General features: G+C 44.8%; 1 protein-coding gene across 1 annotated transcript in view; it reads left to right on the forward strand.

Annotated features, from left to right (window-relative positions):
• The window catches only part of pfkla (phosphofructokinase, liver a), a 71,054-nt gene that overhangs the window by 23,299 nt on the left and 29,607 nt on the right, over positions 1 to 18,148 (forward strand). Inside the window, exons 6-11 of the mRNA XM_084191569.1 lie at positions 6,528 to 6,572; positions 6,658 to 6,766; positions 13,580 to 13,675; positions 14,805 to 14,897; positions 17,537 to 17,662; positions 17,882 to 17,946. Coding sequence (XP_084047695.1) covers positions 6,528 to 6,572; positions 6,658 to 6,766; positions 13,580 to 13,675; positions 14,805 to 14,897; positions 17,537 to 17,662; positions 17,882 to 17,946 — 534 coding nt within the window. The remainder of the gene's footprint in view (positions 1 to 6,527; positions 6,573 to 6,657; positions 6,767 to 13,579; positions 13,676 to 14,804; positions 14,898 to 17,536; positions 17,663 to 17,881; positions 17,947 to 18,148) is intronic.

The raw sequence follows: 18,148 nt of genomic DNA on the forward strand, positions 1-18,148 counted from the left end.
GTGTAAAAAAAAGAAAGCAGCCACTTTTCGAATAATTATGTTTTTAGGCCTTGCCAATGCATGGATATTCAAATTATTATTACATTCTAAAATATGTGAGAATATGGACTTGCCTGACTAAATACATTATTTAAAACATTTTATGAGGTGAGCCATGCGATAAAAAGAAAAAAGAATAATAACATTATAAAATAAAAGTTGTACCCCTTGTAATAATACTAAACACATTTTTTTGGGACAGAATATCTAAAAAAGGTATAATCTTGGTAAATGATATCATCGGTAGGACTGGTGGAGTTATAGACAGCCGTCCCATATAGATTGCAAAATAGTTGGGAAGAGATTTTTGACGTACCGATTCCATGGCATAGTGTTTATGAACTGACACGCAAAACGACGCCGGATTCAAAACTTTGAATTGTTCAATTTAAATGATTATATAAAATTCTTGCTACCAATAGAATGTTATTTATATGGGGGATACAATCTTCCCAGCTCTGCAGATTTGGCTGTGAAGAGACAGAATCATTAGATCATTTGTTTTGGTTCTGTCCATTTGTAGCTTGTTTTTGGTCACAGGTCCAGGAATGGCTGAAGGATTGCAATATTTACCTGGAGCTAACCCTGCAGATAGCACTACTGGGTGATCTGAAAAGTCATAGTCAATCGATCAATAATAGAATAATACTTTTAGCAAAAATGTTTTATTTTTAATTCACAATCTGTAGAAGCAATGAGAATAGAAAGGTTCAGAACTTTTGTAAAACATCACAGTACGGTTGAAAAATATATGGCAAATAGAAATCCAACATGGATATGAGAGAAGAAAAAACCATATGGGGGATTGGAAGTAATGCAGACAATTACATTGATGGAAGTTACAATCTATCTGCAATATTAAAGTTGATCTACCCCCTAATAAATAAATAAATAATAATAATAACCAACCCACTTAGAAGTGTTTACTTCAGGCTGACTACTATCATCTATTGAGTTGCAACGTCCCATAAATTGAATGTCCACTTTAAATTGAATACTTAAAGTATCTACAAAATGAGTTTTGCAGCGACATAATTCAAAAGGAAGGCTACAGATTGTTTCCTTTTACTGTTTGCAAATGATTATTTTGATTCCCATGATTCAATTCACCGCGATCTAACCAAACCCAAACTACTACAATGGCGAAGCACATCATTCAGTTAGTCAATGTATCTGCTATCATTTCTTATAACCGACAATAACTTTTGAACATCAGATCGGCATTTACTTAACTAAATTCCGGCTTCAATTTACAGTTACTTGATAATAAGACAGATGATCGTGGATTTGCTACCAACGGGACTCTCGTAACTGCAATATTCTCTGTTTTCTGAAACATGGCCTTCGGAGAAGATACCCCCCATGGCTATCCAACACAATGGATTTTCCATTCACCAAGTGGACAAAACAGTGGAGTCAGGGAAATAGAGAGGGGGAGGGGTTTGCCTCTTCATCAACGACAAATGGTGTTCTGACTCGAGTGCAGTGGATGTCTCTACCCATTGTTCACCCGTCTTGGAATACCTGATGGTCAAATGCTGACCCTTCTACCTCCCGGGGAGTTTTCAGCTGTTATCGTGACTGTTGTATACATTCCACCTCAGGACAAGAAATATAACAAGCTGGTGAACTATATGAGGCTCTAAACAAGCAGGAAATGTTGTTGACGGCAATTTTAATTCCGCATCATTAAGACACGTTGTGCCCAACTTCCATCAACACTTCTCCCTCGCCACTAGGGGCGATGAACTCATAGACCACTGTTACTCTACCCACAAGCAAGCATACAAGACCCTCCCTCGTCCTCCATTCGGCAGATCAGATCATGACTCCATACTCCTGCTTCCTGTTTACGAGCAGACGCTCAAACAGGAAGTACCTGTGACTCGCTCTGTTGAGAAATGGTCTCCAGAATCGGAGGTTATGCTACAGGACTGCTCTGCTAGCTCTGACTGGAATATGTTCCGAGACTCCCCCAACAACATCGACGCGCTAACCACCTCCGTCACAAGCTTCATTAGGAAATGCAGCGTTGACGATGTTCCCACAGTAATGGTTTGCTGCTTCCCCAATCAAAGCTAAAGGACAGGGCTACCGCACAAAGACAACCCTGAGATTATGGCTGAGGACAGGAACAAGTGCAAGAAGTCAAATTACGACCACTACAGACTCATCAAACGAGCAAAAGAACAATATAGGAATAAGGTGGAATCATATTACACAGCTCTGACGCAGCATGTGGCAGTCAATTACAGATTACAAAGGAAGACCCAGCTGTGATCTGCCCAACGATGCCTATCTACCAGACGAACTCGATGCATTTTATGCACGCTTCGACAATAACAACCCCGTACCGTGCGTGAGGGCCCCCACCGACCCAGAGGACTGGGTGATCTCGCTCTCAGAGGCCGGCTTGAGTAAGGTCTTTATTCAGGTGAACACTTGCAAGGCGGAGGGGCCAGACAGTATGCCTGGGTGCATTCTCAGAGCATGCGCAGAACAGCTGGCTGGCATATTGAGTTTGAGTTGAGTTTTGAGTTTGAGTTTATTTTTACAGGGACAGTGCACATTAATCAACGTTTCAGTAAAAGTGCCGGTTTTAGCCAGCCGGCTAATTTTCAACCGCAGTCCCTGGGCAGGTTATTAAAAACAATTACAATATGGACAATAACAACATAGAACAAGACATAGCATACAGACATAGCAACATAGGACAAACAAGACGTAGCATACAGACCGAGCAACATAGAACAAAAAGCAGCAAGACAAAATTCATAAAAGCAACAAAATGTTTCCACACCTCACAAGTTACAGACAACAGACATGGAAAGCGGCAACACACAGCTAGGGACCATGTTCACAAATCTGATTGACCTTTAGCCATGTCTTCAAGCATTTTGTGAAAGTGTGATATGTGGTGCAGTTGTGTGTGTCTGATGGCAGTGTATTCCAGACATGGGAAGCTCTCACAGAAAAAGCAGATTTACTAAAGGTGCTTTTCCTTAGGGGAACTACACAGTCACCTCTCATGGCAGACCTTGTGGATCTGCTGCCATATGTTTGGTTTTTCTGTTTAACAAAAATACTGAGTGGAGGGGGAGCCAAGCCATTTAGGATCTTGAATACAAGACATGCATCGGTGTATTGCACAAGATTTTCCCAACTCAGGAGCTCATGCTTTCTAAGGATGTGACAGTGATGATGGCTATTGGGCTTCCTATCAAGCACTTTGAGAGCCTGTTTGTAGACAGACTGAATAGGTCTTACTGTTGTACAGCAAGCTTGGGCCCAACTAGTCAAGCAGTATGTTAAGTGGGGGAGTATCATAGATTTGAAGTACAGTTTTGCTACCTCTGTAGTCAAACAATTTCGTATAAATCGGAAATCGTATTCACGGTTATTTTTCAACCTCTCCTTGTCCCAGTCTGTAGTCCCCACATGTCTTAAGGTGACCACCATCATTCCTGTTCCAGAACTCTAATGCTTCATGCCACAATGACTACTGCCCCAACAGATCCATAGACGACGCAATCTCAATTGCACTTCACATGGCCCTCACTCATCTAGATAAGAGGAATACCGATGTGAGAATGCTGTTCATTGACTACAGTTCAGCATTCAAGCTTAGGACCCTGGGACTGAACACCTCCCTCTGCAACTGGATCCTGGACTTCCTGACGGGCCTTCCCCAGGTGGTGAGAGTAGGCAACATCATACCTGCCACGCTGACCCTAAACACGGGGGCCCCTCAGGGGTGTGTGCTTCAGTGGAGGCTGGTGGAAGGAGCAATAGGAGGGGCTCATTGTAATGGCTGGAATGTAATAAATGGATCGAAGTCAAACGTGGTTTCTGTATGTTTGATACCGTTTCATTGGTTCCATTCCAGCCATTACAATGAGCTCCTCCTCCTATAGCCCCTCCCACCAGCCTCCTCTGGTGTGCTTGGTCCCCTCCCGTACTCCCTGTTCACACACGACACCAACACCATCATCAAGTTCACTGACGACATGACGGTGGTAGGGCTGATCACCGACGGCAATGAGTCCGACTACATGGAGGAGGTCAGAGACTTAGCAGTGTGGGGCCGAGCACGCCCCCGTCCACATCAAAGGGGCTGCAGTGAGGCAGGTCGGAGCTTCAAGTTCCTCGGTGTCCAAATCACTAAGGACTTCAAATGGTCCAAACACACACACGCACAGTAGTGAAGAATGCGTGACAGCGCCTCTTCCCCCTCAGGAGGTGTAAAATGTTTGGCATCCTCATAAAGTTCTACAGCTGCACCATTGAGAGCATCTTTACTTGCTGCATCCCTGCTTGGTATGGCAACAGCACCGCCTTCAATCGCATGGCGCTACAGAGGGTGGTGCGGACAACCCAGTACATCACTGGGGCCGAGCTCCCTGCCATCAAGGACCTCTATATCAGGCGGTGTGACAGGAAGGTCGGGAAAATCGTTCAAGACTCCAGCCATCCAAGCCATAGACTGTTCTCTCTGCTTCCGCACGGCAAGAGGTACCGGAGCATCAAGTCTGACACCAACAGGGTCCTGAACAGCTTCTATGGTCCTCTGTAGCTCTGACACCAATAGGGTCCTGAACAGCTTCTCTGGTCCTCTGTAGCTCAGCTGGTAGAGCACGGCGCTTGTAACACCAGGGTAATGGGTTCGATCCCCGGGACCACCCATACGTAAAAATGTATGCGCACATGACTGTAAGTCGCTTCGGATAAAAGCGTCTGCTAAATGGCATTATTATTATTATTATTATTATATCCCCAAGCAATAACACTGCTAAATAGTTAACAAAATGGCTACACGGATGATCTTGTTTTTTTATTTTTGCACTGTCTCTATGCAGGGCCCTACACACTCACACACACACTCACACACACTGACACTCCAACACACACACGCGCACACACACACACTCCATTTGCTCACACACACATTTATACTGACTCTACACACACTCACATACTATCATCATATACGCTGCTGCTACTCTGTTTATCTTATATCCTGATGCCTAGACACCTTACCCCTATACATATCTACCTCCATCACTCCAGTATCCCTGTCACCTTACCCCTATACATATCTACCTCCATCACTCCAGTATCCCTGTCCCCTTACCCCTATACATATCCACCTCCATCACTCCAGTATCCCTGTCCCCTTACCCCTATACATATCTACCTCCATCACTCCAGTATCCCTGTCCCCTTACCCCTATACATATCTACCTCCATCACTCCAGTATCCCTGCACATTGTTAATATGGTACTGGAACTGACCCTGTATATAGTCCCCTTACCCCTATACATATCTACCTCCATCACTCCAGTATCCCTGCACATTGTTAATATGGTACTGGAACTGACCCTGTATATAGTCCCCTTACCCCTATACATATCTACCTCCATCACTCCAGTATCCCTGCACATTGTTAATATGGTACTGGAACTGACCCTGTATATAGTCCCCTTACCCCTATACATATCTACCTCCATCACTCCAGTATCCCTGTCCCCTTACCCCTATACATATCTACCTCCATCACTCCAGTATCCCTGCACATTGTTAATATGGTACTGGAACTGACCCCGTATATAGTCCCCTGACCCCTATACATATCTACCTCCATCACTCCAGTATCCCTGTCCCCTTACCCCTATACATATCTACCTCCATCACTCCAGTATCCCTGTCCCCTTACCCCTATACATATCTACCTCCATCACTCCAGTATCCCTGTCCCCTTACCCCTATACATATCTACCTCCATCACTCCAGTGTCGCTGTCCCCTTACCCCTATACATATCTACCTCCATCACTCCAGTATCGCTGTCCCCTTACCCCTATACATATCTACCTCCATCACTCCAGTATCCCTGTCCCCTTACCCCTATACATATCTACCTCCATCACTCCAGTATCCCTGCACATTGTTAATATGGTATTGAACTGACCCTGTATATAGTCACCTGACCCCTATACATATCCACCTCCATCACTCCAGTATCCCTGCACATTGTTAATATGGTACTGGAACTGACCCTGTACAGGTATGTATGACTGAGTATGTGTATGACTGTGTATGTCAGTATACAGTGCATTCGGAAAGTATTCAGACCCCTTTACTTTTTCCACATTTTGTTACGTTGCAGTCTTATTCTAAAATGGATTAAATTGTTATTTTTTCCTCATCAATCTACACACAATACAGTATGTACATGTAGGTAGGGGTAAAAGTGACTAGTCTATCAGGATAGATAATAAACAGAGTAGCAGCAGTGTTGGTAGTTGAGGTAATATGTACATGTAGGTAGGGGTAAAAGTGACTAGTCAATCAGGATAGATAATAAACAGAGTAGCAGCAGTGTGTGTGAGAAGCGTAAGTTCAGTTCTTAAGTTCTATGACAACATTAATGTGGTTTGTACTATAATGCTTTTTAAATCAGTTCTGATTATGAAGTTTTTTTTTTACAGCCACCAGCGTACATTTGTCCTGGAAGTCATGGGGCGCCACTGTGGGTAAGTTAAGTTCCGCTACGTTAATGTTGTGGTAACTTCTCTAAAACAGGCTATTCCATTGCATTAACGTTCTCTCTCTCTGCAGGTATCTAGCGTTGGTGTCAGCGCTGGCTTCCGGAGCAGACTGGCTCTTCATCCCAGAGGCTCCACCATTAGAGGGCTGGGAGGACCACATGTGTGCCCGTCTGGAGCATGTGAGACTGGGGCTGGGAATAGTTCGATGTCCTGTCCTGTCCTGTTCTATCCTGTTCTGTCCTGTCCTGTTCTGTCCTGTCCTGTCCTGTTTTGTTCTGTCCTGTCCTGTTTTGTCCTGTCCTGTTCTATCCTGTTCTGTTCTATCCTGTCCTGTCCTGTCCTGTTCTATCCTGTTCTGTTCTATACTGAACAAAAATATAAACGCAACATGCAACAATTTCTAAGATAGTACGGAGTTACATATTCATATAAGGAAATCAGTCAATTGAAATAAATAAATTAGGCCCTAATCTATGGATTTCACATGACTGGGCAGGGGCGCAGCCATTGGTGGGCCTGGGAGGACTAGGTCCACCCACTTGGGAGCCAGGCCCAACCAATCAGAATGAGTTTTTCCCCCACAAAAGGTCTATATTACAGACAGAAATACTCCTTAATATAGATTTTAGAGGTACCTTTTATTGTCCCCAGCACAAGACCTGTGTAATGATCAGCTTCTTGATATGCCACACCTGCCAGGTGGATGGATTATCTTGGCAAAGGAGAAACGCTCACTAACAGGGATGTAAACAAATGTGGCCCAACATTTGCGAGAAATGAGCTTTTGTGCGTCTGGAAAATGTCTGGGATTTTCTTTTTCAGATGATAGTAATAATATAATAACATGCCATTTAGCAGACGCTTTTATCCAAAGCCACTTACAGTCATGTGTGCATACATTTGTTTTACGTATGGGTGGTCCCGGGGATCGAACCCACTACCCTGGCGTTACAAGCGCCATGCTCTACCAATTGAGCTACAGAGGACCGTGAAACATGGGACCAACACTTTATGTCAGGGCTGCCCAGCCCTCTTCCTAGAGATCTACCGTCCTGTAGGTTTTCAGTCCAACCCTAATTTAGCATATCTGATTCAGCTAGTTAAGGTCTTGTTGAGCAGCTAATAAGTAGAATCAGGTGTGTTAAATTAGGGTTGGACTGGAAACCCACAGGACAGTAGATCTCCAGGAAGTGGAATGGGCAGCCAGGTTTACGTCAATCAAATTTCAATCAAATGTATTTATAAAGCCCTTTTTACATCAGCAGATGTCACAAAGTGCTATACAGAAACCCAGCCTAAAACCCCAAACAGCAAGCAATGCAGATGTAGAAGCACGGTGGCTAGGAAAAACACTGTGGCCCCGTCCGACGATACCCCCGGATAGGGCCAACCAGGCAGGATATACCCCCACCTATGTTTCCAAAGCACATCCCCCACACCACTAGATGGATATCAACAGACCACCAACTTCCTACCCTGAGATAAGGCTGAGTATAGCCCACAGAGACCTCCTTCACCACACAAGCCCGAGGGGGCACAAGACCGGACAGGAAGATCACGTCAGTGATTCAACCCTCTCAAGTCGAGTGTAGCGCAAAAAACCCTGGCACGACGTGACAGACCCCTCCTAGAGACGGCATGGAAAGCACCAGTAAGCCAGTGACTCAGCCCCCGTGATTGGGTCAGAGGCAGAGAATCCCAGTGGAGAGAGGGGAGCCGGCCAGGCAGAGACAGCAAGGGCGGTTCGTCGCTCCAGTGCCTTGCCGTTCACCTTCGCACCCCTGGGCCAGACTACACTCAATCATAGGACCTACTGAAGAGATGAGTCTTCAGTAAAGACTTAAAGGTCGAGACCGAATCTGCGTCTCTCACATGGATAGGCAGACCATTCCATAAAAATGGAGCTCTATAGGAGAAAGCCCTGCCTCCAGCTGTTTGCTTAGAAATTCTAGGGACAATAAGGAGGCCTCGTCTTGTGACCGTAGCGTACGTGTAGGTATGTACGGCAGGACCAAATCAGAGAGATAGGTAGGAGCAAGTTGCAATGTTACAAAGATGGAAAAAAGCTGCCCTTGAAATATTCTTGATATGTTCGTCAAAAGAGCGATCAGGATCCAGAGTAACGCCGAGGTCCTTCACAGTTTTATTTGAGACAACCATCAACATTAATTGTTAGATAAAACAGCAGATCTCTTTGTTTCTTGGGACCTAGAACTAGCATCTCTGTTTTGTCTGAGTTTAAAAGTAAAACATTTGCCGCCATCCACTTCCTTTATGTCTGAAACACAGGCTTCCAGGGTGGGCCATTTTGGGGATTCACCATTTCATCAAAATGTACAGCTGTGTGTCGTCCGCATAGCTGTGGAAGTTGACATTGTGTTTCCGAATGACATCACCAAAAGGTACAATATGTAGTGAAAACAATAGTGGTCCTAAAACGGAACCTTAAGGAACACCGGAACTAACAATTGATTTGTCAGAAGACGAACCATCCACAAAGACTGATTCATTCCCCTTTGGGTTTTCCTATTTTGTTGCATTACAACCTGTATTTGAAATGGATTTTAATGTAATTTCATGTAATCGACATACACAAAATAGTCCAAATTGGTGAAGTGAAATGAAAAAAATAACTTTAAAAAAAATATATATATATATAATGGAAAAGTGGTGGGTGCATATGAATTCACCCCCTTTGCTATGAAGCCCCTAAATAAGATCTGGTGCAACCAATTACCTTCAGAAGTCACATAATTAGTTAAATAAAGTCCACCTGTGTGCAATCTAAGTGTCACATGATCTCAGTATACATACACCTGTTCTGAAAGGCCCCAGAGTCTCACGGACCAGGCAAGGAGGGCATTAATCAGAGAGGCAACAAGGAGACCAAAGATAACCCTGAAGGAGCTGCAATGTTCCACAGCGGAGATTGGAGTATCTGTCCATAGGACCACTTTAAGCCGTACACTCCACAGAGCTGGGCTTTACGGAAGAGTGGCCAGAAAAAAGCCATTGCTTAAAGATAAAATAAGCAAACACATTTGGTGTGGGAGACTGCCAAAAGGCATGTGGGAGATCAAGGAAAACGCTATGTCTGGCGCAAACCCAACACCTCTCATCACCCCGAGAACATCATCCCCACAATTAAGCATGGTGGTGGCAGCATCATGCTGTGGGGATGTTTTTCATCGGCAGGGACTGGGAAACTGGTCAGAATTGAAGGAATGATAGATGGTGCTAAATACAGGGAAATTCTTGAGGGAAACATGTTTCAGTCTTCCAGAGATTTGAGACTGGGACGGAGGTTCACCTTCCAGCAGGACAGTGACCCTAAGCATACTGCTAATGCAACACTCAAGTGGTTTAAGGGGAAACATTGAAATGTATTTGAATGGCCTAGTCAAAGCCCAGACCTCAATCCAATTGAGAATCTGTGGTATGACTTAAAGATTGCTTTACACCAGCGGAACCCATCCAACTTGAAGGAGCTGGAGCAGTTTTGCCTTGAAGAATGGGCAAAAATCCCAGTGGCTAGATGTGCCAAGCTTATAGAGACATACCCCAAAAGACTTGCAGCTGTAATTGCTGCAAAAGGTGGCTCTACAAAGTATTGACTTTGGGGGGGTGAATAGTTAGTTTTTTATTTATTTTACATCTTCAAAGTGGTAGGCATGTCGTGTAAATCAAATGATACAAACCCCCAAAAATCAATTTTAACTCCAGGTTGTAAGGCAACAAAATAGAACAAATGCCAAGGGGGGTGAATACTTTCGCAAGCCACTGTATCTTTCTGACAGATACAATCTAAACCAGGCAAGAACTTGCCCGTGTAGACCAATTAGGGTTTCCAATCTCTCCAAAAGAATGTGGTGATTGATGGTGTCAAAAGCAGCGCTAAGGGGCCTCCCGAGTGGCGCAGCGGTCTAAGGCCTTGGTTCGATCCCGGGCTGTGTCGCAGCCGGCCGCCACCGGGAGACCCATGAGGCGGCGTACAATTGGCCCAGCATCGTCCGGGTTAGGGGAGGGTGTGGTTGCCCGGGATGTCCTTGTCCCATCTCGCTCTAGTGACTCCTTGTGGCGGGCCGGGCGCATGCACGCAGACTTCGGTCGCCAGCTGTACAGTGTTTCCTCTGACACATTGGTGCGGCTGACTTCCTGGTTAAGTGATCAGTGTGTCAAGAATCAGTGTGGCTTGGCAGGGTTGTGTTTCGGAGGATGCACGGCTCTTGACCTTCGCTTCTCCCGAGTCCGTACGGGAGTTGCAGCGATGGGACAAGACTGTAACTACCAATTGGAAATCACGAAATTGGGGAGAAAAAGGGGTAAAAAGTACCACAAAGCAGCACTAAGGTCGAGGATGAGGACAGATGCAGAGCCTTGGTCTGACACCATTAAAGGGTAATTTACCATCTTCACAGTCTCAGAACATGTTGAGCTTATATTCTATCCTCTTCTGTTCTACATTTGGAAAGTATTCAGACCCCTTGACTTTTTCCACATTTTGTTACGTTACAGGCTTATTCTAAAATTGATTAAATAAATAAAAAAATGAAGTGAAAACAGGTTTTTTGACATTTTTGCTAATTTATTAAAAATAACAAAAATAGAAATACCTTATTTACGTAAGTGTTCAGACCCTTTGCTATGAGACTCGAAATTGAGCTCAGGTGCAACCTGTTTCCATTGATCATCTTTGAGATGTTTCTACAACTTGATTGGAGTCAACCTGTGGTAAATTCAATTAATTGGACATGTTTTTGAAAGGCACACACTTGTCTGTATTAGGTCCCAGTGTTGACAGTGCATGTCAGTGCAAAAACCAAGCCCTGAGGTCGAAGGAATTGTCCATAGAGCTCCGAGACAGGATTGTGTCGAGGCACAGCATTGAAGGTCCCCAAGAACACAGTGGACTCCATCATTCTTAAATGGAAGAAGTTTGGAACTACCAAGACTCTTCCTAGAGCTGGCCGCCCGGCCAAACTGAGTAATCGGGGGAGAAGGGCCTTGGTCAGGGAGGTGACCAAGAACCCGATGGTCACTCTGACAGAGCTCCAGAGTTCCTCTGTGGAGATGGGAGAACCTTCCAGAAGGACAACGATCTCTGCAGCGCTCCACCAATCAGGCCTTTATGGTAGAGTGGCCAGACGGAAGCCACTCCTCAGTAAAAGGCACATGACAGCCCGCTTGGAGTTTGCCAAAAGGCACCTAAAGGACTGACAGACCATGATAAACAAGATTCTCTGATCTGATGAAACCAAGGTTGAACTCTTTGGCCTGAATGCCAATCGTCATGTCTGGAGGAAACCTGGCACCATCCCTACGGTGAAGCATGGTGGTGGTAGCATCCTGCTGTGGGGATGTTTTTCAGCGGCAGGGACTGGGAGACTAGTCAGGATCGAGGGAAAGATGAACGGAGCAAAGTACAGAGAGATCCTTGATGAAAACCTACTCACCTTCCAACAGGACAACGACCCTAAGCACACAGCCAAGACCACGCAGGAGTGGCTTTGGGACAAGTCTCTGAATGTCCTTGAGTGGCCCAGCCAGAGCCCGGACTTGAACCCGATCGAATATCTCTGGAGAGACCTGAAAATAGCTGTGCAGCGACGCTCCCCATCCAACCTGACAGAGCTTGAGAGGATCTGCAGAGAAGAATGGGAGAAACTCCCCACATACAGGTGTGCCAAGCTTGTAGCGTCATACCCAAGAAGACTCGCTGCTGTAATTGCTGCCAAAGGTGCATCAACAAAGTACTGAGTAAAGGGTCTGAATACTTATGTAAATGTGATATTTCCGTTTTTTATTTGTAATACATTTCCTTTTATTTAATTTTTTACTGTTTTTGCTTTGTCATTATGGGGCATTGCGTGTAGATTAATGAGGAAAAAAACAATTTAATCAATTTTAGAATAAGGCTGTAACGTAACAAAATGTGGGAAAAGCACATTTACATTCATGTCATTTAGCAGACGCTCTTATCCAGAGCGACTTACAGTTAGTGAATACATATTTTTTTATTTTTTTTATACTGGCCCCCCGTGGGAATCGAACCCACAACCCTGGTGTTGCAAACGCTATGCTCTATCAACTGAGCTACATCCCTGCCGGCCATTCCCTCCCCTACCCTGGACGACGCTGGGCCAATTGTGCGCCGCCCATGGGTCTCCCGGTCGCGGCCGGCTGCGACAGAGCCTGGATTCGAACCAGGATCTCTAGTGGCACAGTTAGCACTGCGATGCAGTGCCTTAGACCACTGCATCGCAGTATAGAACTGTATATTATGTTCTATATTCTGTTCTATATTCTGTTCTGTTCTATATTCTGTTCTATATTGTGTACTATATTCTGTTCTATATTCTGTTCTGTTCTATATTATGTTCTATGTTCTGTTCTATATTCTATATTCTGTTCTGTTCTATATTCTGTTCTGTTCTATGTTCTGTTCTATATTCTATATTGTGTTCTGTTCTATATTCTGTTCTGTTCTATGTTCTGTTCTATATTCTATATTGTGTTCTATGTTCTGTTCTATATTCTATATTGTGTTCTATGTTCTGTTCTATATTCTATATTGTGTTCTATATTCTGTTCTGTTCTATATTGTGTTCTGTTCTATATTGTGTTCTATGTTCTGTTCTATATTCTGTTCTATTCTATATTCTGTTCTGTTCTATATTCTGTTCTGTTCTATATTCTGTTCTATATTCTGTTCTATTCTAGGTTCTGTTCTATGTTCTGTTATATGCTATACGAGCCAAATACACTGAAAGACACTGGTGTAGTGTGTGTGTGTGTGTGTGTGCATAGTGTAATTAATACATTAGTATGATGTGTGTGTGTGTGTGTGTGCATAGTGTCATTAATACATTAGTATGATGTGTGTGTGTGTGCATAGTGTCATTAATACATTAGTATGATGTGTGTGTGTGTGTGCATAGTGTCATTAATACATTAGTATGATGTGTGTGTGGGATGTGTGTGTGTGTGTGCAGAGTCGCAGTAAGGGCTCCAGGCTGAACATTGTGATCATCGCTGAAGGGGCCATCAACAGAGCTGGTGAACCCATATCTTCAAGCTACGTCAAGGATGTGCGTATTTTAACCAGCTCATTCTATGTTCCTCTGTCTTTATATGAAACCCTGATAAACTGCATCAATGTTAATCACAGTGTGGGACTATGAATATGAATGGGTCCCAAATGTCACCCTGTTCCCTTTGTAGTGCACTATATAGGGAACAGGGTGCCATTCTCTGGTCTAAAGTAGTGCACTATATAGGGAATAGGGTGCCATTTGGGATGCACCCATGACTGTATAAACATCTGTGTTCCCTTTGCTGACTGCTCCTCTCTCCATGTCGCCATGTCAATTCCCTGGCTGGCTGTCTGACTGCTCCTCTCTCCATGTCTATTCCCTACTGACTGGCTGGCTGACTGTCTCTGTCTATTCCCTACTGGCTGACTGGCTGACTGTCTCTCTGTCTATTCCCTGACTGACTGGCTGACTGTCTCTGTCTATTCCCTACTGGCTGACTGGCTGACTGTCTCTGTCTATTCCCTACTGGCTGACTGGCTGACTGTCTCTCTGTCTATTCCCTGACTGACTGGCTGACTGTCTCTGTCTATTCCCTACTGGCTGACTGGCTGACTGTCTCTGTCTATTCCCTACTGGCTGACTGGCTGACTGTCTCTGTCTATTCCCTACTGGCTGACTGGCTGACTGTCTCTGTCTATTCCCTACTGTCTGACTGGCTGACTGTCTCTGTCTATTCCCTACTGGCTGACTGTCTCTGTCTATTCCCTACTGGCTGACTGGCTGACTGTCTCTGTCTATTCCCTACTGGCTGACTGGCTGACTGTCTCTGTCTATTCCCTACTGTCTGACTGGCTGACTGTCTCTGTCTATTCCCTACTGGCTGACTGTCTCTCTGTCTATTCCCTGACTGACTGGCTGACTGTCTCTGTCTATTCCCTACTGGCTGACTGGCTGACTGTCTCTGTCTATTCCCTACTGGCTGACTGTCTCTGTCTATTCCCTACTGGCTGACTGGCTGACTGTCTCTGTCTATTCCCTACTGGCTGACTGGCTGACTGTCTCTGTCTATTCCCTGACTGGCTGGCTGACTGTCTCTGTCTATTCCCTACTGTCTGACTGGCTGACTGTCTCTGTCTATTCCCTACTGTCTGACTGTCTCTCTGTCTTATGTCTCCATCTGTAGCTGGTGGTGAAGAGGCTGGGTTATGACACCCGGGTCACTGTCCTAGGTCATGTACAGAGAGGGGGGACACCCTCGGCCTTCGACAGGGTGCTGGTGAGTTACAGGACATGATTTGGCTCCTTAACGCTTCATACACCTGTCTAACACTCCCTAGACTTCACTTCTGGATCAAATCAAATATTATTTGTCACATTCACGTGTTTAGCAGATTATATAGCGGGTGTAGCGAAATGCTTGTGCTTCTAGCTCCGACAGTGCAGTAATATCTAACAAGTAAGATCTAACAATTTCACAACATATACCCAATACACACAAAACTATTAAGGAATGGAATTTAAGAATATATACATATATGGACGAGCAATGACAGAGCGGCATGGACTAAGATACAGTAGAATATTATAGAATAGAATGCAGTATATACATATGAGATGAGGAATGCAAGATATGTAAACATTATTAAAGTGACTAGTGTTCCATTTCTTAAAGTGGCCAGTGATTTCAATAGACAGCAGCAGCCTCTAATGTGCTAGTGATGGCTATTTAACAGTCTGATGGCCTTGAGATAGAAGCTGTTTTTCATTCTCTTAGTCCCAGATTTGATGCACCTGTACTGACCTCGCCTTCTGGATGATAGCGGGGTGGACAGGCAGTGGCTCGGGTGGTTGATGTCCTTGATGATATTTTTGGCCTTCCTGTGACATCGGGTTTTATAGGTGTCCTGGAGGGCTGGTAGTTTGCCCCCGGTGATGCGTTGGGCAGACCGCACCACCCTCTGGAGAGCCCTGCGGTTGCGGGCGGTGCAGTTGCCGTACCAGGCGGCGATACAGCCCAATAGGATGCTCTCAACTGTGCATCTGTAAAAGTTTGAGGGTTTTAGGTGCCAAGCTGAATTTCTTCAGCCTCCTGAGGTTGAAGAGGTGCTGTTGCGCCTTCTTCACCACACTGTCTGCGTGGGTGGACCATTTCAGTTTGTCAGTGATTTGTATGCCAAGGAACTTGGCTGTAAACCCTGCCACATACGTCTCGTGTCTGAGCCGTTGAATTGCGACTCCACTTTGTCTTTGTACTGATGTTTTGCCAGTTTAAATGCCTTGCGGAGTGAGTAGCTACACTGTTTGTATTCTGCCATATTCCCAGTCAACTTGCAATGGTTAAAAACGGTGGTTCGCGCTTTCAGTTTTGCGCAAATGCTGCCATCTATCCACGGTTTCTGGTTAGGGTAGGTTTTAATAGTCACAGTGGGCACAACATCACCTATACACTTCCTGATAAACTCAGTCACCGTTTCAGTGTATACGTCTAAATTATTTCGCAAGCTACCCGGAACATATCCCAGTCCACGTGATCAAAACAATCTTGAAGCGTGGATTCCGATTGGTCAGACCAGCGTTGAATAGTCCTTAGCACGGGTACTTCCTGTTTGAGTTTCTGCCTATAGGAAGGGAGGAGCAAAATGGAGTTGTGGTCAGATTTGTGAAAAGGAGGGCGGGGGAGGGCCTTATAACCATCCCGGAAGTTCGAATAGCAATGGTAGAGGATTTTAGCAGCCCGTGTACAACAGTCGATATGTTGATAGAACTTCGGCAGCCTAGTGCTCAAATTTGCTTTGTTAAAATCCCCGGCTACAATAAATGCAGCCTCAGGATATGTGGTTTCCAGTTTGCATAAGGTCCAGTGAAGTTCTTTGAGGGCCGTCGTGGTATCGGCTTGAGGGGGGATATACACGGCCGTGACTATAACCAAAGATAATTATCTTGGGAGATAATACGGTCGGCATTTGATTGTGAGGTATTCTAGGTCGGGTGAACAGGTGGACTTGAGTTCCTGTATGTTACTACAATTACACCATGAGTCGTTAATCATGAAACACACACCTCCGCCCTTCTGCTTCCCGGAGAGATATTTATTCCTGTCTGTGCGATGAACTGAGAACCACTCTGGCTGGACCGATTTCGACAGAATATCCCAGGAGAGCCATGTTTCCGTGAAACAAAGTATGTTACAGGCCTTGATGTCTCTCTGGAAAGAAATCCTTGCCCGGAGCTCGTCAACCTTGTTATCCAAAGACTGAACGTTAGCGAGTAGTATACTTGGAAGCGGTGGGTGGTGTGCGCGCCTCCTAAGTCGAACCAGCAGGCCGCTCCGAGTGCCTCTCCTCCGCCGGCGATGTTTTGGGTCAGCCGCTGGAATCAGTTCAGTTGCCCTGGGGAGAGCAAACAAAGGATCTGCTTTGGGAAAGTCGTATTCCTGGTCGTAATGCTGGTGAGTTACCGCCGCTCTGATATCCAATAGTTTTCCCCGGCTGTATGTAATGATACAAAACACTTTCTGAGCTAATAATGTAAAATATAATACATAAAAAAAACAAAATACCGCAAAGTTTCCTAAGAGCTAGTTGCGAGGCCGCCATCTTCGCCGGTGCCAGGATGGTAGACTTCATATTGGAGTAGGGTGGTGTTTGGTTCATATTGGAGTAGGGTGGTGTTTGCCAGAGGGTGCCATAGTGAATGCAGGGTGGGACTGTGCCAGCTTGTGGACTGGTGCGCCACTACGTAATAAATATACTGAAAAAATAATAATAATACATGTTTTTATTTGTTATTTTATTTGTTATCATTTAAGGCTCTAGATTGCAGGCAACCGCAGTTACAGGTGTTCAAAAGTCCAAAGGCCTACGGGCCTCCCCTGTGCCCTGTACTCACCAGCACCTCCTGGTTGTTATTCCACAGAGCAGTAAGATCGGAGTGGAGGCAGTAGTCGCTCTGTTAGAGGCCACTCCAGAGACCCCAGCCTGTGTCATCGGCCTGTCAGGAAACCAGGCTATCCGCCTGCCTCTTATGGAGGGTGTACAGATGGTGAGGTAACTTCCTGTTCCAGAACTGACAAACCACTAAGAAAATTATCCTGACAATAAACAGTCCTGAATGTGTTCTGTCTGTAAATCTAATCCCTTTCACAGTTCCTCTCTCAAACTCTGCAACAGAGCAATACAGTTTGAGGGAGGTTGTGAGAGGGATTTGCACAAATGGAATTCTGATGATGGTATGATTATATGATGTGTGTCTTGCCTGTAGACTAAAGAGGTTCAGAAGGCCATGAATGAAAAGAGGTTTGATGAAGCCATCCAACTGAGAGGAAGGTTAGAGATGTCAAATATCTTATGAATATGATATACACCAGTCAAATGTTTGGACACACCTACTCATTCCAGGGCTTTTCTTTATTTTTACTATTGTTTTACATTGTAGAATAATAGTGAAGACATCAAAACTATGAAATAACACATGGAATCATGTAGTAACCAAAAAAGTATTAAACAAATCAAAATATACAGTGAGGGG

Source organism: Coregonus lavaretus (assembly GCF_964263955.1).
Source record: "Coregonus lavaretus genome assembly, contig: HAP1_SCAFFOLD_261, whole genome shotgun sequence".
NCBI lineage: Eukaryota > Metazoa > Chordata > Actinopteri > Salmoniformes > Salmonidae > Coregonus > Coregonus lavaretus.